Source organism: Narcine bancroftii, chromosome 4, assembly GCF_036971445.1.
Source record: "Narcine bancroftii isolate sNarBan1 chromosome 4, sNarBan1.hap1, whole genome shotgun sequence".
NCBI lineage: Eukaryota > Metazoa > Chordata > Chondrichthyes > Torpediniformes > Narcinidae > Narcine > Narcine bancroftii.
Genome location: NC_091472.1, coordinates 126,601,722 through 126,629,051, shown reverse-complemented (window position 1 = coordinate 126,629,051; position 27,330 = coordinate 126,601,722). Strand labels below are relative to the sequence as shown.

General features: G+C 45.6%; 1 protein-coding gene across 1 annotated transcript in view; it reads right to left on the bottom strand.

Moving 5' to 3' along the window:
- Window positions 1-27,009, bottom strand: part of LOC138759952 (rabphilin-3A-like) — a 156,356-nt gene extending 129,347 nt beyond the window's left edge. Inside the window, exon 1 of the mRNA XM_069930426.1 lies at window positions 26,933-27,009. Coding sequence (XP_069786527.1) covers window positions 26,933-27,009 — 77 coding nt within the window. The remainder of the gene's footprint in view (window positions 1-26,932) is intronic.
- Between the last annotated feature and the right edge of the window lie 321 nt (window positions 27,010-27,330).

Genomic DNA, 27,330 nt, shown 5'->3' with positions numbered 1-27,330 from the left:
CAGAATCAGCACGCGACCTCTCCGCCTAAGCGACAAGCAATGCTCCGACAATGGCTTCCTGTCAACCAAGACAGCCCCAATCACCTCGTCAGGTCAATGATCGAAATTCAGATAAATGGCGATGTGATGAGTTGCCTATTTGATTGTGGGAGCACAGAGAGCTTCATTCATCCTGTCATGATGCAGCTCTACTACCTCGTGGTATGGCCAGCAAACCAAAAGGTCTCCTTGGCTTCAAGGTCACATGTGCGGATGTCCATGGCTACTCTAACCATGCAGGGTGCAGACTATAAAGACTTTAAACTTTTGGTGCTGCTCTGAGCTGCCATTCACTGGGGCTTTATTTTCAATGTCATCGTAAAAGTGTGACAATGGAGTTCGATGGATCCCATCCACCCCTCGCTGTCTGTAACCAGCAGTTCTCGAATCACCCACTGCTCTCCATCTATCATGACCCCAGCCAGCAACCCAGTTACTCATTGTGCACGATCTGCAAACTCTCCACGCTCAAATTCACCCCTCCACGGTTGTTCACCAAGCTCACCCCCCCCCCCCACCATACCCACAGTGCCAGAGATAGGGCCTTTACTCTCGTGGACATGTAGCGATTAATTAATGAGGGTACCATTAAGTCCAGCACCAGTACTTGGAGAGCACAAGTAATGATAGTGAGGAATGGGGAGAACAGGATGATCAAGGACTACAGTCAGACCATTAATAGGGTACACACAACTAGATGTGTACCTTCTCCCCTTATATCAGATACGGTGAACCAAAAATCACACAGTATCGGTCTTTTCTACCATTGACATGAAATCCGCACATCATCAGGTCCCTATCCACCAGGAGCATCGCCAATATACTGGGTTTGAGGCGGATGTCCATCTCTACCACTTCCTGCAGGTCGCCTTTGGCATCACCAATGGAGTCTCAGTCTTCCAGCGGGAGATGGACTGTGTTGTAGATCAGTACACGCTGCAAACCACATTCCCGTATCTTGACACCAATTTTCAAAAAATTCCTCACCACCTCCAAGCTCCTCAATAAGGCCAAGTGCGTATTTTGCACAACCTGCCTTGCCATCCTTGACTGTGCTGTTGAGAACAGAGTCATTTGTCCAGACCTGGACCGCACGTGCCCACTCCTGGAAATTCCCCTTCCCCACAGTAAAGGTACCTGGGCTTTTTCCTCTTACTATGCCCAGTGAGTCCCTAACTATTCAGGCAAGGCCTGTCCCCTCATCAAAGCCCCTTCTTTCCCTCTGACACCAGAGGCCCATGCAGCCTTCAGCCACATCAAGGCAGATATTGTCAAGGCCACAATGCACACGGTGGATGAATCCATCCCATTCCAAGCAGAAAGTGATATGTCAGACTTCGCTCTGGCTGCTTCCCTTAAGTAGGCAGGTAGACCAGTTGTTTATCTTTCCCCATACCCTGAGGGCCCCAAAATTCAACACACCTCTGTCGGGAAGGAGGCCCGAGCCATTGTCGAGGCAGTGCAACACTGGAGACACTTCTTTGTGTTCATGTTCAATAATCAGCAGTGGGGTAAAATCAAGAACGACAAGATATTGAGGTGGAGAATCGAACTGTTCATCTACAATTACAATATCCTGTACCGGCCCAGGAAACTCAATGAGTCTTCTGATGCCCTCTCTCGTGGGATCTGTGCCAGCGCACAGATTGACCATTTACAGGCCCTTCACAATGATCTCTGCCACCCTGGAGCTACCAGGATCTTTCACTTCGTCAAAGGCCACAGCCTGCCAGTCTCTTCAATAGAGATCAGGTCAGTGACCAAAAGCTGCCAGGTCTGTGAGGAGTGCAAACCACACTTCTACCGGTCAGACTAATTGCAGTTGATAAAGGCCATCCACCCTTTTGAATGCCTGAGTGTTGATTTCAAAGTACCCCTGCCTTCCACAGACCGCAATGTGTACTTCCTCAGTGTTATTGATGAGTACTCCCATTTTCTGTTTGCCATTCCCTGCTCTGATATTACAGCTGCCACAGTCATCAAGGCCCTGCAGTCTCTTCAGTCTATTCAGCTCCCCCAGCGTGCCTCTTTCATGAGCAACGAGCTGCACCAGTACCTGCTGGTCAGAGGCATTGCCACAAGAAGGTCCACCAGCTAGAATGCGCGTGGGAACAGGCAAGTGGGAAGGGAGAACGCAGGTCTGGAAGGTCATTCTCCTAGCCCTACAGTCTAGGGGCTTTCAGTCTCCTCTTGGAAAGAGGTAGTCTAAGGCCGCTCCACTCCATCAGGTCTCTCCTTTGTACTGCCACAAATGACACACCATATGTTTTTATTATTTCCTTTCCTGTGACTGGGACCACAATGCTGGTGTGGCTGATACCCTAGGGCCAGTCCTACTCTGGAAACATGAGGAGCCACAAGTCCAACCTTCTGGTCAAAAGGGTCCACCCCTCCATGCCAACCCCCAATACGCCTACGTGGCGTACCCTAATAGGCATGAGGACACTGTCTCCGCTAGGGATTTGGTACAATCAGGGGCCTGGAGACCTTCACTGATCACTCCACACACCCTCTTCACCTCTACCCACCCACAATGCACCAGGGCCACAGCACATTATCTCATCCCGAAAAGAGGACATACCAGACTCGTCGCCACATACCCACCAGCCCATCATTTACAATTGCACACAGACAACCCAGACTGCCCAGGACCCTGCCACAGCTCCGCAACCACAGCCCAAATTACAACCGTCACAGAGAAAAACCAGACCACCTAATAGACTTAATTTGTAACTGTATCATCACCACTTCACCTGGCTGGACTCTTTAAAAAAAAAAGGCGTGAATGTGGTAAACTAATGTGTTTGTCTGCTTGGCCAACTCTGCTTGTGGCTCCTCCCACAGGGTCCAGAATGTTCCACAGCCTCTGCCAGTGCAGAACAGTTGAGCACCATGGATGTGCTTTTGTTTTAAAGCTAATAAAAGCCCATCAGTTTGTTCAACTTCAGTCTTTTGGAGTCATTGATGGTGTATCAGCCCACTATTGTCTAATCTTGGGATCAGAAAAGGCTCCCTGAGATGAGGGTATGAGGGTTGCTCCCCTGAAAATGGGCTGTGATAAAGAGAAGGTGGATAGGGTTATCCTTGGATCTGGGAGTGTTTGCAATAACTTGAATATTTGATCATATTAATGTAGCAATCATTTGAATCCAACAACTTTCCGGTCAAGTTGTGCGGGGCTGATACCTATTATATCTGATCGTTGCAATGTGTTGGCAAGCAGAGAATCAAATGTTGACACTGGAAATATGTGAACACACCTTTATCCTCACTGAGTCTACATCCGGGGGCTCCTCTCGAACTAATGGTTGGTAAATCTTTACCAGAAGGGAATGCAAGAAGGGAGCCAACCAACATCTTGCCAGGAATTATTAAGCATACAGAAGTAAGTGCTGACCTTGTGAATGAAAAGAAATAAACCAGCATAGAAGCCTGGTGCACCAAATGGGCAACGAACATGCAGACCCCATAGGGGCCAACAACCTTCATTCCAGATGACCACCCACACGTCAGGAAACAGCAAGCAACAGCAGGAACGTCGCCTAGTTGGAGATCGGCGCTGCTGTGACGCCACTACTGAGGAGTGAATACAAGCAGAGCTCCCAGTACATTAGCCTTCAACTTCGACTCCTTGTATGTTGTGTCTTTTTCCCACGCTTCGCAGTAGCGCGCACGCTACATTGGTGACCCTGACAGGACCATCAGGCAGTTGGACCTGAAGATGACAGGACAAGCAGTTCTGCACGCGGTTTTGTTGAAGCTGCCAACTTTCTGGGCGTCACAGCCGCATAAGTGGTTTGAACAGGCCGAGACCCAGTTCTACCTTCAACAGATCAATGCCAATGACACACGTTAATATTACATGGTGATCTCGCTCGACCAGGAGATGGCAGCAAAGGTCATCCACTTCCTACGGCAGCCACTGGAGCAAGGCAATTTCAAAGCCTTCAAGGAGCTATTAACCCGCACCTTCAGGCTTTCATGGTGTGAGTGTGCTGCCTGATTGTTGCATATGAACGGTATGGGGGAACAGGGCCCCATCCGGCCTCATGAACAAAATTCTTGCTTTTGCTGAGGGACACAGGCCTTGCCTGCTCTTTGAGCAAATTTTCCTGGAGCAGCTGGCCAAAGATATCTGACTCTTGCTCGCCAATGAGGACTTCAGGGACCCCAGAAAAGTCATAGCCCGGGCGGACATGCTCTGGAGAGTGAAGAAGGAAAACAGCTTCTTGCTGAAGCAGGTCGCTAGTCCCTGCACTCTTCAGGCAACAAGGCCACAGCAAACAGAGAGGCATGGGGGCCTTCCATCCCAACAGCATTGATATTATCATCAACGGTGGGGTGTGGGAGCCCATAGATGCCATCCACCCTGCACATTTCAGGGAAACTCCATGGCCAACTAACGCTAATTGCCACGGTGGTTGGCCAATGTAACAGCCTCCTCCATGCATGGGACTCTGTCAGGAAGGAGCTTCCTCATGGACAGTGACGCCAAAATAAGTGTCCTTTTCTTCCCCTCCACAGCCAGCCTATGACACCTGGAATGGCAAACTAGGCCCAGTACTGAGGGCTGCGAACTGCACCACCATACAAACATTTGTTACCCTCACTGTCCCCCTCTGCTTCGGCGGCAACTGGCTTATGTGGATATTCATGCCCCTGGGGGAAGCCAAGTTACCTGCTTCCCACCTTGACTCTGTTATGCTATCCGACAACGTATTCATATGGATCCTAGTTAAATTCCCTTCGATCATGGTGCCATAATTTTCCACCGCTGAACCAAAGCATGGGTAAGGCACCATAATCTTACTGAGGGCCTGCCGCTCCACGCCAGGGCGTGCCACCTCCCCAGAAAAAGCATGATTTTAAAAAAGATGGAATAGCTGGGGATAGTGCGATGTTCCAACAACCCTTGGGCCTCCCCCCACACATGGTTCTAAAGGCAGCAGGAGGGTGGAGGCCATGTGGTAACTATTGCCGCTTCAACTAAGTCACCACACCTGACAGATACCCCGTGCCCCACATCCAAGACTTTACTGCTAACTGACAAGAAGAACAGGTCTTTTTGAAAGTCAATCTCATTAGGGGCTATCATCAAATTTCAGTCCATTCTGATGATATTCCCAAAACAGCCATTATTACCCCTTTCCGATTCTTTGGAATTAAGAATGCAGCTCAGAGCTTCCAGAGACTGATGGATGCGGTGGGTCAGAATTTCCCATTCGCGTTCCCGTTCCCATTCATATTTGGACGATATTGTCATTGCCAGATGCAACAACACAGAGCACGCAGCCCACCTGAAGCAACTATGCACCCGGCTGCAGGAATTTGGGCAAACTATAAACCCCGCTAAGTGCCAGTTTGGGTTGAAAACAATAGACTTCCTGGGGAAACGGATCAATGGGCACAGATCAAAACCCATGCCCAAAAAGGAAGAGGCTGCTCAGCATTTCGCCAAGCCCCACACTGTGAATTCTCCGGTATGGTTAACTTTTATCACCGATTCATACCAGCAGCAGTTCACATTATACGGCCCTATTTCACACTCATGGTAGGGAAGGGTAAGGACATTACCTGGGAAAATGAAGCCTTGGAGACGTTCCAGAAAGCCAAAGTCACTCTGGCCAATGCCACTCTAGTGGTAAACCCAAGGCCAAAAATGCCAACTGCTCTCATAGTAGACGCCTCCAGCACAGTGGTAGGGGACATACTGGAACAATTTATCAAAGGTCAAAGGCAACCCCTGGGCTTCTTTAGCAGGCACCACTGGCCACTCAAACGCAAATATAATGCCTTTGACCAGGAGCTATTGGCGTTGTACCTGGCAGTCAGGCACTTCCGGTCTTTTCTGGAAAGCAGGGAATTCAAGGTCTTCATGGATAATAAACCATTGACCTTGGCCTTCCACAAAGTATCTGACCCTTGGTCGGCCAGGCAACAGAGACACCTCTCATATATGTCAGAATTCACCATGGACATCCAACACAGTGCATCGGCCACCATATTGGTCTTACCACGATTGAGTCTGTCCAGGCCGTGTCCCAGAGAATAGACCATTCTGCCCTAGCCCAGGCACAGCAGGAGGTCCGTGAGATCCCAGCATACAGAAGAAGTTTCCAGCCTCAGGATGGAGGATGTCGCCATCAGTTCTGGCAACCAGATACTCCTCTGTGATGTCTCCAAACAGCAAACCCCACCCTATCATGCCTGCAATGTGGAGGCAGCAGGTATTCGATGCGTTGCACAGCCTTGCACATCCAGTCATCAGGACTTCAGTTAAAATTATGGCTAGTAAATTCATCTGGCACAGCCTCTGAAAACAGGTTAGTCAGTGGGTCAAGACCTGCACACTCTGTCAGACATCCAAAGTGCAGACGCACTTCAAAGCACACCACCCCCCCCCCCCCCCCCGACTTTTGAGTCAGCGCGACGTCAGTTCAGCCATGCCCATATTGACAATGCAAGGCCACTGCCGGTCTTCCACGGAGCAAGATAGCTCCTCACCATGATTGACTGCTCCATGAGTTGCCATTGTTCATTTATATTTGAGTTTAAAAGGCAGGGCACAACATTTTACAAAAAGGATATGAGACAATAAATTGCTGTGATGCTCATAAACAAGTGATGTTTATCCACTGAATGTTGGCAATTCACCAGCCATCTTTGGCTGTGGGGGAAAAAATCCTTACTTTGATCCTTCTATCTTTGGGTGTGTGTGTGTGTGTGTGTGTGTGCGTGCGTGTGCGTGTGCGGCAGATGGACAGGATTGTCAATTAAGAGTTTTATTCGAAAAAAATTGAGGCAGAAATCCGGGAAGACTTCAAATAAAACTCAGTGAAGATTACATAGAATAAAATGAGGAACAGCAGATGCATCCTTTCGAAACTCAAACCCAGTGTCCCATTTAATGGTTTTTTAAAAAAAAACACGAAGATAACGTGTTCTAATTCTCTTGAGTCCAATTATAATTGTTCCTCTACAGGTGTGTGTTGGCACCTGGATTCAGCGATTGACTCAAGTCCGAAAGTGGCGTATTCCAGTACCTTTCCAATCTAAGCTGATGCTCCAGTGAGAGACTGCTGTCTCTCACTGAAAGGCCCGTTTCACACTTACATCCAACTAAATCGGCCGTTCAGTGTCCCGGGATAGGAATGGGAGTTTGGCCTTTCACACTAGACTCCTCCTAACTGGGACACTGAACGCTTTCACACTTGTAAGGGTTTATCCCTGGCGTTTGGTCTGTTCTAGCTTTAATAGGAAGTGCCTGCCATCCAATTGTCTGTTTCACGCTTGCCTAATTTCAACGCCAGCATCTACAGACATCGGGGATTGTACCAGGGGTTGAGGTCAGCAGTGCCTGGCGTGAGGTGACGCCGGCGTTGAGCAGATTTTGCTTTCACATTTGCCATTTTGAAGGCCGACTGGCGGCATTCGATTCCTGGGATCACTGGCACTTGTGAAAGGCGCTGATGAGAGGTTAAGCAGAACCCCTATTCACCCGCCAAACATCACTTTGGACTATTTAAAAAGGTAGACATGACCAACATTTATCACTCAACCTCTCAATTAAAACATTATTTGGTTAGTATTACATGATTGTTAGTGCACGTTTGCTCTCCAAATACTGACTGCTGATTTCCCCACACTACAGCCCTTACACACTTGCAAGTGATCCTAGGAATCAAACCCCAATCGGCCTTTAAAGTGCCGTGTGAAAGCAAAATCAGCTCAACACTGGCATCAGTTGATATCATTTCATGACAGCCTCGACCCCTAGTACAATCCTCGGCATCTGCAAATGACAGCATTGCAATCAGACAAGGGTGAAATGGATAATTGCATTGTGGTATTTAAATTACTCAAGTTTTTGTATGACAGCAGGAAGAAAATATTAAATCGAAGGTATGAACTTTGCCATGAGAAAGTTACAGTGCGGGAGAGAGAGAGAGTAAATAAATAGCAATGAACAGCAATAGCGGACAAATTTTAAACAGTGTGGGAAAATTGGTAGCCCTATAGAGCACAATTTATAAAGACTATGGGGGGGAAAAAAAAAGCAATGGTGGACCCGACTTCCCAGAAAGCTGTGCGGCAGAGAAACCCCTCTATGAATGCTCCATGCATGCAGCTGGGCACACAGCCCTTTCTCGACTGCATAGAATTCTGGGATGGCAGGTCCACCATCGCTTTTTCCCAATGGCATTTATAAACTGTGTGCTATAGCGCTACCAACTTTCCCATCCTGTTTAAAAATGGTCTGCTATTGCTATTTATTGCTTGTAATTTCCCCATGGCCCCTTATAAAGAATTATATAGGTCAGCACAGCAACAATAGGGGCTGAAGGGCTAATACTATGCTGTACATAAAGCTTAATTATGTTATACTTAGGCATAAATAATTTTGCTCAAATATAAGATCACAATACATTGATCAGGATTTAGGGCAGGTCCACCATCAATGTGTCATGATGCCACTAGTAGAAGGTAGAACAGTCCTAACCCCAGGCAAGAGTGAAAGCGTTCAGTATCCCAGTTAGGAGTTGTGAAAAACCAAACCCCCCATTCCTATCCCAGGACAATGAATGGCCAATTTAGTGGGATACAAGTGTGGAAGGGGCTTAAGATAGTGACTGCACTTCCCAAGTAGTTAATTGGCTGTTGTTCGCTTTGGCACATCTTGATAAGAGATGCAATTACCATGAAATAAAGTACCCTATAGATTCATAATTAGGCTTCATCTTACCCTGCATTTTCCAATTGACCTTTGAAATGATTAACAGTTATGCACAAAAATGACTTGAATATCTGGTTCAGGTCACAAGGGGGTACTATTGGTACATTCACAGGTTACACTATAGTACAAGAGGATGCAGGGCATTCTCACACTAGATACTTCATTACTGAGCTGGAAAAGGTACCTACAGCAGAACTGAAGCGAATCTAGTTATTCAGGATTGCCATCCCTTCTTCTCAAAACCCACTGGTTGCACTAATAAATTTCACTGCATACGATTCTGCAAGTTTGGAATCTCATCCCTTCCAACTGATTTCTCGTTTTGTTTTGCATTTTTGTGCACAGCTTTTTTTCCCTCTTTTCTTCCAGGTGAATCTTATTTTCTTCATTGGTTAGAAGATTTCATTGACACTACTGACAGGACAGTGAGTTGAAAGTCTCTATTGCAGCGACTGTTGTGCAGAGGGACTTGGGATTGCTTGTGCATGAATCGTAAAGGCTTGGTTTGCAGGGGCAGCTGGTAATCAAGACAAATGGAATATTGGCCTTCATTACCAGAGGCTGTGAAAATGAAACAATACATTAGAACATTATTTCATTCATTTTCTCTCCACTTTCCTGTTTCCTTCTCTGATTATACTCTGCTCTCACCAGTTTTTACACTGGTTGGTGTATTCTTCTTTTGTTGATACCTCCCCAGATTCATCACAACTCATTTTCCAAGGGGAGTCTCCTTGCAAGTGAGCACTCTTCAGCATCCCCAAGAGATCATCTCATCACTTCAATGGCATTTCCCACTTCGATCGCTACAAAGTCCTGCATAATCTAATGTTAATTTAGGAGGGGTGTTACAGTTCTGGAATTGGGGAAATTGGACCGCTGTAATATGGGAGTCCTGCCTTACTGTGAGAGTGTATTCTTCATGAAAGGAAGGGTTGATGTACAAAAAGCACAATTGCGAGCATAGCTGATGAGAAACCTGCCAGTTGGCTTTCTTTTGTCAGAATTAGAACAGAGGGTTCACTGACTGCAGAAGGTGCATTGTGTGATCAAGGAGAACTGACTGCCCAGCGTTGAATGCCTTCAGCCAGACTGCACACCGACTTCAGTGAAGAAATTTTTCAAAAATTATGTTCAACAAAAAGGAGGAAGAAAAATCAAACACACACTTCTGGAGATAATAACTGAGAAAAAAAAATTAGGCTAATTGGGACTCAGGAATTTGTGGAATAAATGAAAATGCATGGATTTCTCAGAGGAAAATCATATCTGACTAATTTGCTGGAGCGAATGGTTGGTGCGTAAATTGACAAAGGGACGCAATACCCATGAGATTAAAGGCACATTGGCTGTGGGGCCATGTTACTAGCCTGCAGACCGAATGCAGAGAGCAAGGGGAACATCTATTCATTTAAGAGTGAAATGTGCAGTGCTGTTATAAAATCTGGTGCACTTTTAATTTTATTAGGCCTTGAGAGCAGAGGGCATAAAACTCAGTGAGGAGAACAGAATGCATATCTTATTAAATATCAGATCAGTCTTGAAGGTGAAGTAGCCCATTCCTAAGCTGCTTCTCTGCACAAATCAAATGGTGGAATAGCCAGAAAGGCAGTGGGCAGAATGTAGCAACACATTATGAAATTATGTTTTGTCAGGAAGAACGAGAGGAAAAACAAATTGAATGGTACCATTTCAAAAGGCATTCAGGAACCGAGTAAATGATGAATTTGCATACACAAACCATTGAACAGGGGAATGCATTAAAAAAACAGTTCCTTGATTCATGACTAGAAGAGAACATAAAAGCAAGGACACTGTACTTAACATCTAGAAAACACGTCCATTCCCATCTAGAGCATTGTACTAGGTTGCAGACACATTACAAGAAATGACAAGGCTCTAGAGAGGCTCCAGAGAAGATGTATTAGAATAGTACAAGGGATGAGGTGCTTCAGTAGTGTGGAGAGAGTGGGGAAGGATTCATCCTCAAAGTGCAGAGAAAGTTACAGAAGATTTGATAATATTCTTTTTACTCAAAAGTTTGAAAGGCTGCAATTGCTAAAAAAACAGATGTCTTATTACACAAATTAAACATCCTAAATTGGCAAAGCTAGTGTTCAGACAATTTTTTTAAAGATTTTGATTTGAAGCAGTCACACATGCCACATCTGTACCGTGGGCACTGCCAGAACCCTTTCATTACTAGTCTAAGTTCTCACCTCATGCCCTTGCAATGTAGCCCATCTGCTCTACAGTCATGTTTAACCATTAATATTGTGGGCTGAGAACTCATCAGTAAGTAGGCTTCCCGGCCAGAGAGGATGTATTACCACGTGGCCATGTCCAAGGCTTACCAACATAAGACAACACAGCACAGGAACAGGCCCTTCAGCCCATGTCTGTGTTGACCATGACATCCTATTAAACTGCAGGCAACCCCTATATAATGGAGGGATTGTGTTCCTAAAAGAACATCCCTATTGGCTTCTGGGTTGTATGGATATAGATCATGACCGTGTGCAATGATATGAAACAGGTGTCGGAGACACAAACAGTGGCAATGAAATCAGGACATGTCAGATGGGCATACCTGTTATTTCCTGCTCTGCATTATTGAATGAAGTCAAGATCTGTCCCACAGAGTCAGGATAGCCCTTACTGTGGTCATAACTTGCTGAAAAAGAACTGATATCCCACCCTGAGTTATGGAACAAGGTATGCATCTTCTATAATTGCACACTTGATGCAGTTTAAGGAACTGATAGAATATAAAAATTCAGAATGCACAGGTACAGTGAGTTTATCTCTGGAGTGAGGAATATTTTATTTATTCAGAGGCTTGGATTTCCATTAGAGCCTGATGTCTAGATAGGGGATACCAGGAACAGAAATTTGTTCTCTCTCAGCTTTTGTGTTGAACCACTTCCAGCCCTCCCACATCTGTGCCCACTGCACCTTGGCTACTGCTAACAACTCCAGGAATTAAAATCTGAAATAACTGCAGATGACATCTCATTCCACTTGTACTTTGCCAGCTGCTTTGAACTGTTGTTCAGATTTTGCTCCTTTTCTAGGACATGGGCTGAAAGCAATCAGTCATTTTAAGACCTGCTCATGAAGCCTGCATGAATCCGGAATAAAGCTACCTCAGAACATTCTGCAATGCTGTGTTCGATGTTCCAGCGCACTGTGGCTTTATTGATGCACGACATCAGCACCATGTCCTGTGAGCCTCTTTGCAGTGGTCGTAACATTTCTGTCTCTCACTCTTAGCTTGTACAAAAGAAACTGCTGAACATGGTGTGAAATGATATTCATCTATTTCAGGGGGCATAAAATATTGTTCAAATTGAAAGAGGTTAAACTCAAATACATGAAAACTAGCAACACCTTGCATTGCCCCATTTTATCATATCTGTCACGTAGGAATGTCACAGTGCTCAGTTACATGAGCAGTACGGTTAGCATGGCGGTCAAGAGGCAAGAGTATCAGGCAGTGCCATTGACCCAGCTTTAAATCTGCAAAGACTTTGTACACTCTCCCCATGTCTGCGTGGGTTTCCTCTGGGTTCCTCCTGCCCTTCAAGATGTAGGGGAGGGGGTGGGGTTGTAGGTTAATTGGTGAATTTGATGGGTTCAGGCTCATGGGCCAGAAGGGCCCGTTTCCAAGCTGTATGTCTAAATTTATGACCGAAGTGGGCAGATACCACCAACTATGCTGTTCATTGGCAGGATGTGTCAGAAGGTGGCTAATCACCTGAGCAGCAAGTGCTAGTAAAGAGGAGTAAACAAACTTTAAATGGAAGGTGCATGTATAAACAGTGACTATACAAGCAAATCTGACGTGGGAACTCGTGAAGCAGAGGAGACCAAAAGAAGCTGCTAAAACACTGAAAAACAATATTAATCTATTTCAGGAAAAATATTTAAGCATCTTTAAAATTCAGGTTTGATGATGCATCCTACCTAGCCTGGCAGTTTGCACAACACTATTGCAGTGCCATTGACCCGGAGGACATTAATCTTGGTGGAATAATGCAAGGTAAGGAGTCAAACTATACTGCATGTGGTCAAGAGGCAAGAGCATCAGGCAGTGGCAACAAGTAACCATCATGGTCAACACCAAGAATTTAACCCCAAACCCCTTGATGTAGGGTTGCAGGAATGTCGATGTCTGCCAAAAGTTATCAAGATCAGTAAATGTCCATTTAAATTCCAATAGTGTAGAGGCATTAAGCATTGCTTGAGGCATCACTTGCTGAACAATAAATCCAGCAACAATCTGCTCATCAGGGCTCAAACCCAATTCCTGCATTGCACCACACAATATAGCACAGCTGCTGGGCCACACTGCCAGCAATGCCACCACAACAAAGTATTGGCGCAACACTCAAGAGACAAAATGTACCTTTTCCTTGAAGGGAAAGATGGCACAAAACCAGCCTCAGCAGCTGGACTAATAGGAGGGGACAGCACAATCTGACTGACTGGGAGGAGCTGGCATTGGCCATCACTAGAACTAGGGTTAGAAGAGAGGATTGAACCTTCAAAGGGGATGGCTTCCTCCTGCCTACTACTTTTTATTCCCTCACAGCCCACTACCTCTCACTGCAAACTTTACACCAGCTGCAGGAAATGCAAACAGGCAGCTCCTCTCTTCCACAGCCTCAACTATTTTCTTCCCTTCTTTTATTCAAGGACCACAACCAGATGTTCCAGGATCAGTAAAGCAGCTCATTTGCTTTGCACAAGAACTAAAAGAAACTGCAGGGAATGATCAACAGAGCACAGGCCATTACACTGACCAAACTCCACTCCACCAGCTCTGCCTATACCCCCTGCTACCTTGCGAAAGCTGTTAACATTGCAGGCCTGATCCCATCCCGGTCATATTCTTTGCTCCTCTCTTTTGTCGGGCAGTAGATGCATGTGCCTGAAGACATGAACCTCCAGATTTGAGGTTTCTTTTGCACCGTTATGAGACTCTTAAGTGGACCCTACACTAGCAAAAGATGATGCCTTGCCTTCTTTTTTAACTGCACTATTTGACTATTGTAATACTACTCCCTACATGATGGTCTTTTTTTTGCTATTATTGGACTCTGTTGTAGGAGTTGGATTGCCTGGGTAGCATATAAACAAAGCTTTTTACTATACTTTGGTACATGTGTCAAAATTCATCACTCTATTTCGGCTTATCACCCATTTGGTCTGATCTCTCACCATGCATCATTTTGACAATGGGAATGAACTAGCTCTGCCTGTGGTGAGACAATAAATAGCACAAGCGGCATGTGCTTAGCAGGGAACAGGAAAGGAACTCTTCGCTGGAGGTCAGATCACTCACAAGGACTACCGAGGATTCTCATTGTTGCCAGTAGGGGGAAAAAAAAGCCAATGTGGGAAATGAAATGTCCAGTAACGCTGGAATCCTCCCAGAAAGCTTTCCGTTCTCTTACTGATTTGGATGCAAGACTAATGGTGCCTCTTGTGTGCCTTTATGGCAAAGTGAAGAAAATTTGTGAAATTAATCTTGAATTTTGATGAAGGGGTCTGTCAAGCTGTGACTTGGTACAGGGCCCTCCACAGAGCTCGGAAGCCAAATAATCAGTGTTGAAGCAAGAGCCAAAAGCAGTCAGCCAGTAACTGACCTGTAAGTATTGATAAAGGCTTCTTCCTGTGGCAGTGGGTGCAAGAAAATGTTAGCTGGTGTGTTTAGACCCACAATGCCAGCCCTGGTATCAAATCACTGCTGCAATTTTAATTACCTATATAACACCATCTGCATGCTGTGCCTTATTTCTGTTGGGACATGCACAGCAATTGAGTGCCCTCACCACAGATACCACTTGTACATCTAAGAACATTTGCAATGCTCATCAATGCAGATTTGATAAAGGTTTTAAATTTAGACATTCAACAAGTGAACAGGCCCTATTGGCGCATGAGTCTGTGCCACCCAATTGAGCTACAACCCCCCGGTACGGTGGGAGGAAACTGGAACCCCTGGGGAAAAACCACACAGACACAGAGAGAATCTCCTTACAGAGATAGTGCAGGATTCAAACCCCAGTCCTGATCGCTGGCACTGTAAAGGCAATGCACTAACCGTTATGCCAACCATACCACAAGATGCTCACAATCCAAATTTTGTGGCAAACAATTTCAGTTAAAATCCACAAGTTCTTTAAATTATTGATCTACTATTAAAAGCTTTAAATAATATCAACCTCAAAAAGTAGTCAACTGTGGACAAACTGCAACTGAGGAACTAAACTCCACTCAACTTTCAACCATTCTAATATTGATATAGGCTTACTGAAACGAATGATGACAATTGCCAAAAAAATGGACTGACTAACTATACACTAATAAAGAACACGGTGACAGTATTACCACAAAGTAGAAATTCAGTAATTCACCTTGGAATTTTTTTTTGTAGATTTGACAAACGAACTGTCACATACTTGTCTTTCCTTTGAAAGATTCTGAACCTTTTTTGTCCTCTTGAATTTAATAACTGACAACCGAAGGCTCTGGGAGACGTGGCAATACGCCATCACAGTGACATGAAATAATATCCATTTACTCTTGTCAAGCATTTAAGCTGTCACCAACTGGCTATAAATGAGAAATGCATTTACATTAACATGAATTTGTTGTGGACAAAGCCAAAATTTTGAATAATGGATCAGCATCAGTTCAATAACACTTATTTCAGAGATTCATGACTCTTATTATGCGATTATTTCCTTTACAGAGCGATGCTTCATGTTTAATGATGCTATGGAACTTCAGGTGCAAATTTTCAACTTGGACTAGCAGAAGCTGCTGACATGGGCTAAACATTGGCTCTCCCTCCTGCCGACTGCACAGTGAGAATATGGAAATCAGAATCCTGACCCATCTGTTGCATGTGTGAAATAAATCACTGTATTGTCACAACACAGACAGCCACTCAATCTAAGAGTTATATCAGTTCAGCTTGTACATTGTTCCTCTGTAGCTCATTAAATTATTCTCCTGCAAGTTCCAGCTCCATTTGCCTTAGAAAAATCTGTGTGACTGTTCACACCACCCTTACAGTCAGGTTATGTCTGTAATCTGTATTAAAAAGTTTCTCTCACATCCCCATTACATTCTTTTTCCATCACTTCAAATTTAAATAACTTGGTCTTGAAACTACCCACTAATGATAATCTTATCTCCAATCTATGTAAACCATTTTATGAACTTGTACAAAGCAAATGGTTTCCATGGATGACTGAAGGACATGTCCTGAAGTTTTCCGTGTGGATCCACAGCCACCTTCAACCAGAGCTCCTCTGTTGAGGCTCAACCTGAACCCTCTGTGCACTCCTATGCCATACCCTGAATAGCCAGGCATTTTCATTAATCTGTGTGCTTCTGGCCTGCCTTCCCTTTTCATTCATGAAGACATTCCAGTAATGCTGCAGAGAAGAAAATCCTCAGCAATTTTCTCCATCCTATGGCTATACTTCTAGAGTGAGTTCTTTATTCAAGAGTCTATCTTGGTTTAATTCTGCTCAAGTAGCTTTTTAAATAAAAGTGAAATCTCTGATGGCACCATTTTGGCCGCCTGCCCCGCTGCGTGGATTACAAGTGGGGCCGGTTTGCCTACCTAGTGGTGTGTCGCCACACAGGCCCCCCCCAGAACTGGCCAATGTCCATTTTAGCTGGGCGGCCTCGTTTCTTGGGTTGGGCCACAATCACTGGTTCAGTGGGGTCGAGGTGCGCTGGCTTCAGCCTGTCCACAGTAAACAATTCCCGCCTGCCGCTGATGTCCAGCATGAACGTAGACACTGAACGCTGGACAACCTTGTATGGCCCATCGCAAGGTCTCTCCAGAGGTGCCACAGGCAGGCCCCACCGAATAAAAACGTACTCTGTGGAAAGCAGCTCGCTGGGGACATGAGATGGCCGTGTGCCATGTCTGGGTGGCGGGGGGGGTGCAAAGGAGTCCAAACGGGCCCGGAGGTGGAGAAGCAGCTCATGCGGCGACTGCTGGGGGTTGTGAGGTGCATTGATGAACTCACCAGGAAGTGCCAGCGGAGCCCCATAGACCAGCTCAGCTGATGACGCCTGCAGATCCTCCTTGGGCGTGAAGCAGATGCCCGGGAGCACCCAAGGCAGTTCATCCACCCAGTCGGGATCGGTGAGCTGGGCCATAAGTGTCGACTTAAGGTGGTGGTGCAGACGCTCGACCAGCCCATTGGCCTGCGGGTGATAGGCCATGGTGCGGTGTAGCTCGATTCCCAACCTGCTGGCGAGCTGTGCCCAGAGCGCAGATGCGAACTGGGCGCCCTGATCACTGGTGAAGTGATTCGGAACGCCGAACTGGGTGACCCAACAGTGCTCGGGAGCAGGAGTCCGTGGAGGCGTCCGGCATCGCCTCGGGCCAACGAGTGGTGTTGTCCATCACCTTGAACAGGTAACGGTTGCCCCAGAAAACGGGTAAGGGCCCGACTATGTCCACATGAATGTGGCTGAACCGTGCTTGAACTCTTGCACGGGTGCCCTGGTGTGCCTGTGTACCTTGGACATCTGGCAATGGGTGTATGTTCTGGCCCAGCATGCCATCTGCTTCCGCAGCCCGTGCCAGACGAACCGCTCCGCCACCATCCGGACCGTGGACGTGATGGATGGGTGCAAAAGGTCGTGGATGTGATGGAAGACTTGCCTGCGCCATTGCTGGGGAACCACTGGCCGCACGCGGGGTGCCCATGGAGACATCGCACAGGACGGTGCTTTCGCCGCTCAGAGTCGGGAGGTCTTGGAACCTCAGGCCCGTGATGGCAGTCCTGAGGGCTCGCGTCTCCTTGTCAGACTTCTGGTCCCAGGCGAGCCGGTCGAAGTAGAGGCCGGGCGTCAGCACGCAGATGGCCGGTTATGAGAGTGCATCGGCAACCACATTGTCCTTCCCCGCCTTGTGCCGAATGTCGGTGGTAAACTCCGACACGAAGGAGAGGTGACGCTGCTGGCGGGCTGACCAGGTCCTTTGCCATCATGAGTGCCTGGGTGAGGGCTTTGTGGTCAGTGAAGATGATAAAAGTCCCCCCCCTCCAAGAAATAGCGGAAATGCCGCACTGCCAGGTACATGCCCAGTAACTCACGGTCAAAAGCACTATACGCGCTCTGATGGGTGGAGAAACCGGCTGAAGAATGACAGGACAGCACCGACAGCTGTGGCAGAGGCATCGACGGAGAAAACCATATGCAGGTCGGTGTGCAGGTGGACGACCATGGTAGCCTTCGCAAGGGCATCCTCGGTGGCTTTGAATGCAGGCCTCTGGGGTCCAGGTGAGTGTTTTGTGCTTGGCTGTGATGAGGGCAAATAGCGGCTGCATGATGCGCGCAGCTCCCAGGATGAATCGGTTGTAGAAGTTGACCATACCCGCAAACTCCTGCAGCCCCTTGAAATTGTCCGGACATGGGAACTCCTTGATAGCGGTGGGCATGGCTCCCTTGGCTATAATGGTATGGCCCAGGAACTGCATGGACTCTTTCCCAAACTGGCACTTGGCTGGGTTGGTGAGGCTGAAGTCGGCCAGCGGGAGAACAGGGTGCGTAGGTGGGCCTTGTGTTGTGCCCGATCCCTGCTGGCAACGAGGATGTTGTCTAAGTAAATGAAGATGAAATCCAGGTCCCTGCCCACTGAGTCCATGAGGCACAGGAAGTTCTGAGCGGCATTCTTGAGCCCGAATGGCATGAAAAGGAATTCGAAGAAGCCGAAGTGGGTGATGATGGCCGTCTTGGGCATGTCCTCAGGGTGCACCAGGATTTGCACCAGGTCAACCCTAGCACCATGCAGGTTGGCCGTAAAGTCCTGGATGTGAGGGATGGGGTAACGGTCAGGAGCTGTCATCTTGTTGAGCCGTTGATAGTCTCCACAGGGGCACCAGCCACTGGAGGCTTTCGGGACAGGTGGAGCGGCGAGCTCAATGGGCTTTCGGACCGCCGAATGATCCCCAGCTCCAACAGATGCGAAAACTCCTCCATTGTTACCTGGAGTTTGTCAGGCGGAAGCCAGCATGCCTTGGTGTGAACCAGTGGGCCCTGGGTGGGATGTGGTGGAACATCTCGTGGCGCGGCGAGGTAGGGGAGAACTGTGGCTTGAGGAGGGTCGGAAACTCGTCCAGGATTCACTGGAACTTGTCTCTGGGCGTGCTGATTGTGGCCATCTGCGGCTGCTCTGTGTGGGAGGCGTCGAGGCGAATGGCCTGGAAAGTACGGGTGTCCACCAGGCACCTTCCCCGAATGTCCACCAGAAGCCCGTGGGCAAGGAGAAAATTGGCAGCCAGGATGGTGGTTGGAAGGGACGAGACTGTGAACCTCCACGAGAACTTTCGTCAGCCAATATGGAACTGGACTGTCTTGTCTCCATACGTCTGAATCTCTGTTACGTTGGCTGCACGGAGGGAAGGTTCTCGAGGTCGGTTCCTGGACTTGCTGGCCGTGGCTGGGATGACGACGAGGAACCGCTGGCCGCTGACTGAGTCCTGCAGGTAGAAAAGGCTGTGTTCTTGGCCAGCTGCGCAGCCATTAACAGCGGCCGACCTGCTCGTTTCCCTGGAACAAGCAGGGCTGATGACACTTCTGAGCCTTGGCTCCCCAGTGCTAGTGGTAGAAGCAAGAGAGGCCTGGAGCGGATGCCATGCACCTGGTTATGCTCTTGGTGGCCGGGTGCTCTACTGCAGCACTAAGGGCAGGCTTGGCGTGATCATGGCCGTGCTTCATGACCGGTTGGACTGCCGAGCCCTCCGGGAATCGCTCGAGCCATAGCTCTTGGACCTTCTGAGCGACCTTCCTGGGGTCAGTAAAGCTCTCTTGGGCCAGTAACGGCTGGATGTCCTCGGGCAGATGATCGAGGAAAATGCACTCAAAGAGTGGGCAGTTGGTGTGATCACCCATGAGTGCAAGCATCTCTTCCATCAGCTCCATCGGGGACCTGTCCCACAAGGCGTCGAGGTGCAGCATCCGAGCGGCATGCTGGCACCTGGGTAGTCTGAGGGATCCGGTGAGCACTCGCTTGATGGTCTCATATTTGTCTTAGGTGGGTGGGTGCTTTGGCGGTGGCCTGGTCCAGGGCGGCCACCACATGGTAGAATTTGGTCATATCGGATGAAATCTGGCAGAGGTGAAACTGAACCAGGTCTCCGGCTCCTGAACTCAGAAGTCAGGCAGCTTGACAGCTATAGCACTGATCCCAAGTTCGCTCATGATGGGTTCACAGACGTTTGAACCAATCGGGGTCACCAAATGTAGCGACATCCACACTGCTACTGAAAGAACACACAACCAGATGGATTGAGTTCAGTGAGCAGAACTGATTTATTGCAGGCTGCTGGGCTGGACTTGTACTTCTAGCCCCGACCCGGCTGAGAACCGTGCTGGCAGGTGGGGGGGGGGGGTGCTGATGTCACCCAGGCGTCACGTGGTCCCCCAGCATGGGCTTCTGAGCCCTGTGCTGAGAAGAAGGGGAAACCCCCGACGGCACCATTTTGGCCAGCTGCCTCGCCGTGTGGATTACAAGCGGGGCCGATTCACCTGCTTAGTGGTGTGCCGCCACAATTTCAGATTTGCTGCATCATGCAGGAAATTGGAGAAACATTAAATTAACTTTTATTGAATTTAGCAGGTTTAATCACATAACAACGCTAACACATTGCGTTAGTTCAACTGACCTAATAATGTTTTGCGGCTGATTTTCATTTGTACTCAGCATCTGATGCCACTCATATCAGTAACCAGCAATAGTCAGCCAACATTGACAGATTCCAGTTACCCTGATACCGTTTTCCCATGATTGCAATGTCCAGGTGAATCCGTTCACCATGTTCATCACTGATCAGCAGGAAAGAAGTCAGAATGCAGAAAATGAATTTTCAATTACATGTCGCACTTCATGGTTTTTATGCTTGAAGTAGACTTAAAATATGACAGGAAATTTCAAAAATACGTAATATATAAAAACCTGTACACGATAAGAAAGTTTTAAGGTGATTTTTGTGATTATCAGGCCCAAATCCATAAAGTGTTTAGGAAGAAAAATCTTCCTTGTCCAGTGTAATTGACAAAAATTATTAAAATAATTTTTGAAACATGCATTTCAGCTTTTTAATTAGATAGAACTTCTTTATGAAAGAAAATACTTCTTGAAGATCTCTGCACTGTGTCGATGGACTCAGGACCACCCCCCACCCCAGTATCTCTCTCTCCCTCATTCATTCTGTTTCCCTTCCTCTAGTTCCCTGCCCCTTTCCTTTTTTTTAGCCCTTTGCTCTCTCCTCTTCTGCTGCCCTCCCACCATCATCCATCTATTACCTCTTATCTGTGAGCCTGTGTTTTAACCCCTCCCATCCCCACCTGGCATCTGACTTTTTTTGGCATTCCTGAAGAAGGGCTCAGGCCTGAAATGCCGACTATATTTTTTAATTTTTATGGATGCTGTGCGTCTTGCTGAGTTTCTGCACCACTTTCGTATGCTTCACTACACCTCAGCAACAGCAGATTTTCTTGTTTACTTCCAGCTTGCCATTCCTGGACACATGGACTTGGGTCAACTCACTAATGAGAATTAGAGCTCTAAATCTCAAAAAATGTGAGGTTTTAATCATTACAGCCTTTGATGTACAGAAGCCTCTGTCATATTCATTTGCACCTTTATATATAACATCCACTATGATTCTCAACTATCAACTGATTAGTTGTAGTTTGTTTTGTATGCAGTTTATTGGATTAAAATATATAAAGCACTTTTGACAATTATTTGGTGTCAAGCAGCTGCATCCCATTTACTATTGAACGAACAGGGAAAAAGAGAGACAGCACCTTGTATGCTCTCCCAATGCCCATTCTGTCACGGGTGAGAGGGACTTGTGCAGTACTGGAAGTTACAGAGAAAGATGTTTCACATCTGATTGATTTTTGTCAATCACTTTTTCTGGCTTTTGTTAAACTGCTCAGGAAAGGGCAGTCATAATGGATCAAAGTAACCCTCTATGAATCAGTTATGGGAAACTAAGCATGCCTTTTCACAGAACACCCTGTCTCAGGAGCCCATAGCACATTATTGACAATGCTGGAAAACAAAAGTCAAATACAAAAACATGAGACTGTATCGAGGGGAAATAGGTATAAATAAGAACAATTAAAATCAATACACTTGAAAATAGTTACTACATCAAGATATTACAAATTATAATGCTCAGAATATTATGAAACAAGTCTACAAATACTCAGGATATTGGAGTCATTTTCACTAACTGTGAATGACATTTTTTTGTCCCCCTTCCTCATTGACAATTTCACTGTAACAACTTAACATAGGCTGCTCAAAAGATGATGGAATTCATGAAGAAAGTTGACATGAAAATAGAGAACTGAGATCAATTTTTCAAAAAAGATTTCCAGTGTTGTTTTGAATTTTGAACACTAATCTTGGCCAAACCTGCTATGAAGAGAACTTGATGACTTCACCCATTTGTATTGTTGTGTTAACCACCTTCTTACCTCATCCTGTGCTAACCATACACACTGCCTTAGTTTAACCTCTGGGCCTAATGGATTACCAAAATTAGAAAGTATGTCAGTGACATCGATTTTTAAGTCAATTCAGCTCTCTTCATTTGGACAATCTGAATTTGGGGAAATGCAGGTCAATGCATCAAACAAGCAATACTAACCAAAATGATTATAAAATAAATTATGATCATGTTAAATAATGCCTTGTGTGTTGCCAAAAATTTTTTTTTTAAAAAAAAGTTGTCTATTTTGAGGTTCGATCCCTCAAGATCTTTGGCTGCAAATTAACTATAGCCCACCCCAAGATGAGGAAGATTCTTATTGTGACTGATACTGAACAGAATTACTACATTTAACTATCAGCAGGTCAGAGTGTAACATGGTCTTTGTTGCAGAAGGCAAGGCCAGGGAGAAAAGTTGTCACATACAGGTTTATTTAATACTTTGTGGTGCTGGTGGAAGGGTGTGGTGATGTTACTAAATTTAGGTTTGAGCTGATGAATTATCCCTTATTGTCCCATAGCGTCGCCTGAAACCTAAAGAGATTTGGTAATAAGCACAGTAACTGGAGATTTCTCCAGAACCTAATATCTGCCTGACAGGGATTACTCAATGGTATGTCAATTTAACAGATAGGGTTTCCAATCCCGGTTAGTCTCCAGATCTGTCAGGTTTCTCTTCTTGTTTTATGAAGAGACTGGTTCTAACTGGGGTATGTTTCTTAAGAGGCTGTCTTTCATTCAAGAGTGGTTGCCAACTTATTCACGCAGCCTCAACCTATTCAAAAACACAATCAGAAGTAGAGCTAACGAAGTACCATTGAAGAAGTCTGCCTAATGTTTACACTGGCCTAATTCTGCTGTGGAAGGTCAATTCTAAAGCCCCTGAAATCAATCAAATTTGGCAAAATGGACAACTTGGTTCATGTTCTTCCCTTCCCACACGGCTTAGCATTTTGAATGGTGAAAGGCATGGACAGAGTAGATGTAGAAAGGTTATTTCCCAGGTTGGGAGAGTAGAGGACAAGAGGGGACAACTTCAGGATTGAACATGAAAGCAGATTACTATCCGAGTGGTGTCAATTTAGGAAAAGTGGAAGTACAATGAGATCTAGGTGTCCTTGTTCATTAGTCATTGAAAGAAAGCATGTAGGTACAGCAGGCAGTGAAGAAAGCTAATGGCATGTTGGCCTTCTTAACAAGGGGAGTTGAGTATAGGAGCAAAGAGGTCCTTCCACAGTTGTACAGGACCCTGGTGAGACCTGTGTAGTTTTGGTCTCTAAGTTTGAGGAAGGACATTCTTGCTATTGAGGGAGTGCGGCATAGGTTCACGTGATTAATTCCTGGGATAGCGGGACTGTCATATGTTGAAAGATTGGAGTGACCAGGCTTGTATAAACTGGAATTTAGAAGGATGAGAGTGGATCTGATTGAAGCATATATTATTAAGGGATTGGACATGCTAGAGGCAGGAAACATGTTCCCAATGTTGGGGGAGCCCAGAACCAAAGGCCACTGCTTAAGAAGGGGTAAGCCATTTAGAACACAGTTGAGGAAGAACTTTTCATCCAGAGAGTTGTGGATCTGTGGAAAGCTCTGCCTCAGAAGGCAGTGGAGGCCAATTCTCTTGATGCTTTCAAGAAAGAGTTAGATAGAGCTCTTACAGATAATGGAGTCAAGGGATATGGGGAGAAGGCAGGAATGGGTACTGTGTGGATGATCAGCCATGATTGCAGTGCTGGCTTGAAGGGCCAAATGGCCTACTCCTGTCCCTATTTTCTATTGAATGGCAGGACAAACTTGATGAGCTGAATAGGTGTTAGATTGTGCAATAATCAACTGGGATATTGGCCCTGGTTTTGGAGGCAGATTTCTCACCTGTGTTTATACATGCTTAATATTTGTTTTTATTTATTCACCACTGCTATGTATACAGTATGAAAATATTAATAAAATGCCAAGAAAATTTTCAGTGCAAGATAGAAGAAATATTACTTACTGTTCATTCTCACTAGGCAGAGGATTTGTTGAAGAAAGAAATGAAAAATTAAAATAAAATTCCACTTCACAGCATAACAAAGTTTTCCCACAACATTGCATTATTACAACCAGAACAGCAGATTGAGTAAAAGCCCAGGATTGTTCATTTGCAACTCTCATATTAAATTTGACCTATGCCTTTCTTACAGACTCAGCTGGATCCTATTAATAATATGAACAAAATATTCACCTTACAAATTAAGCAGTACAAGCCTAATCTTAGAGCTTCAGCTATTGAAGTGATGACCTATCTTCACAAGGTTGAGCTGCTTTAATGTGTTCAGAGGTACAACAGCCATATGCATTCTTACAGAAACCCACAATGGACTTACAATGGGCATTTTGCACAGTAATTTCAATTTGAATTCATACAAATAATTGCACTGTGGAGTCCAAACTACTCTGATTTGCGTTGCATGAGGTGGTGAAAAGGTAGGTTGATGTAGGTGCAATGGGGGAGGGAGACACCACGGAGATCATTGTCCACCATTTATTACCAAAATTGTCTTAATGTATTTTGCTTTGTTTCCCACTGCTTTGTGTATTGGACCATGTATGGGAGTGGGCCAGCAAAGAATAAAGGACCACAAAAATTATCATGCATGCTCCCTTATCTGTGTGCACTTTAACATGTCCACAGCTCAAAGTTTCCAACTCGTGGACCTCCGATGGAATTTCAGGCAACGTTATTAAAACATATATACCAGTTATTCACCAGCTTTTCTTAACTATGTCAGGTATGGGAGCCATGGAGAGTACCACGAGCAGCAAATCCAGACTGATGCAGAATCGGCTGCTAAAGGGCCTGGACAGAGATAATCAGGCTCTGCTATCTACCTGCCACTCAGGCATGGGTGTTGATTTTTACCTTTTACCACCTCTCTTTAAACCTCCCCAATTTCCTTAAAGGTGGCATTTTTTTTTCCCAAATTGATTTTCCGGCAGAAATATTTCAAACCTAACCCAAGACCCTTGATTTTGATCTCACTGTCTTTTACTCAATGCCATGATTCAATTACTTATCGAAAATTGGTGTTATCGCAATGCAAAGCATCAAAACAAGATCATGCAACATTAAATACATGTCATCTTTGTTTAAAATCATGTAGCTTTGTGGCAGTATGTATTATTGGAAATATAACACCGGTCGGTTACTGAACACTTCCAAGTATGCTTACAACGCTTATAAGCATGCGGTCCAGTCACTCAAGTTAACAACCATGAAGCCAACATGCAATCATGCATCTCCCAAACACTAATCATGGGAACTTGTCAAATGGTGAATGGGATTATTCATGGTTTTTGCTGAGAGACCAGCAACAGACTGATTAAAGATTACAATCTCAAAAGCACCTGCAGTATAATACCAATGTAGCTTGAGCGCAGAAAATGCTTTCATGCTAAATAATCGCAGTAGTACTTTCCAAGACGTGTGTCAAAATTAGCAGCACGTGTCTTTGTATCTGCATTGGATTTTAAAGCAGATTGGAATCTTCAAGTGCAGTGAAATAATGACATGATTCAAACACCAATTCCTTTCTGTACAAGCTGCAGGCAAGTGTCCTTCGCCAAAGCAGAAGAGCACAAATTCTCATGTCAGATCTTTGTGGAATGTAGAATAAAGGGCACAGTCATCTGTCTCTGCTGCTTGGTATCCCAGAGGAACTGGTGCAATCTGTCCTCTCTAATTAATCTAGTGATGTGGTGCCTTCTGTGCTAGGAATCCAGGAAATTTGTTACATGCTATGAACAGAGACCTAGAGGACCAATGACACCTGTGCCTGATATTTGAGAAAATTCACCTTCAGTCCAACAGGTATCCCAATGGATATACTTCCTATGCTTCCTTGTCATAAAGGAGGGGCATTATGTGGCAGTCATCTATAGATCTAGGGCAGCCTGCACCCAAACTTGCAGTGCATTTCTTCATTTGAGATTCTCAGTAGTGATAATGAGAGTGATTGAACTTCCCTCCTGCCAGTTGCTTGCTGTCAATATGACAGAGTTCAATATTTTTTTCTTTCCAAGATATCCTACAGCTCATTACGAGCCCAGTCCAGTTATCAGTGGGAATGCTGGACAGAAGCTTGATCTAACCATGGGAATGCTGCTGTGTCATTGTGAACAAGAAGTCACCCAGAGAGGAGCTAGCTTTTCCTGAGCAGCTACTGAGATTTATACCATAGGACCCAACTGGTGACAATTTAAAAGGTACGCTAATTGCCCTCACCCTGAAGTTCTTTAACATTTTGGAGTAATGGCAGAATGCACACAAAATGCTAATTATTTTCCCATTCCTTCCAAATCCGAGCTTGTGGAAGGAATGGATTCAGATTCAGGGACAGAGGTGAAGGTTTTGCGACTTTCCACAGGGCAGAGTGAAGAAGTATTATGAAAATGGCTTGGCGCTTTACATAGGTAATTGACTAATGGAGAGGGTCTCAATAGGATTTGATAATGATAAAACAACTGGATAACACAGCAGGAGCAGGGGAGATGCTTAAAAAAAATTTGCTTCATAATATTCCAAGGCTTCCACATGCATTTCCTTAAGACAGATAATCTTGGAACTTACTTTGCTCTGAGAGTGAGCTGCCGGTCATTCGGGCAAACCCAGCGGGCAGTATTGTTCCCAAATACAGTGTTGGTCATGGCTAAAAAATTGTAGAGAAAGAGCTGTCTGCAAGAAACAAACAGGAAAAAAAAGTTTACATCTGAATTAAACCACTCTCATCCACTCAGAGTGCAATTAACTTAATTTAATGAGGACATAGCACACTACAGCACAGAACAAGCCTTTCAGCCCACGATGTTGTGCCACCCAATGAACAAGCTAATTTTTCCCTACCTCACACCCGTGACCCTCTACTTTTCTGATATCTACATGCCGATGCGAGGTTTTTGTCAGATTCCACCACCACTCCTGGCCCCTATCAATTTGTATTAAAAAAATTACCATAGACATCTCCCCTA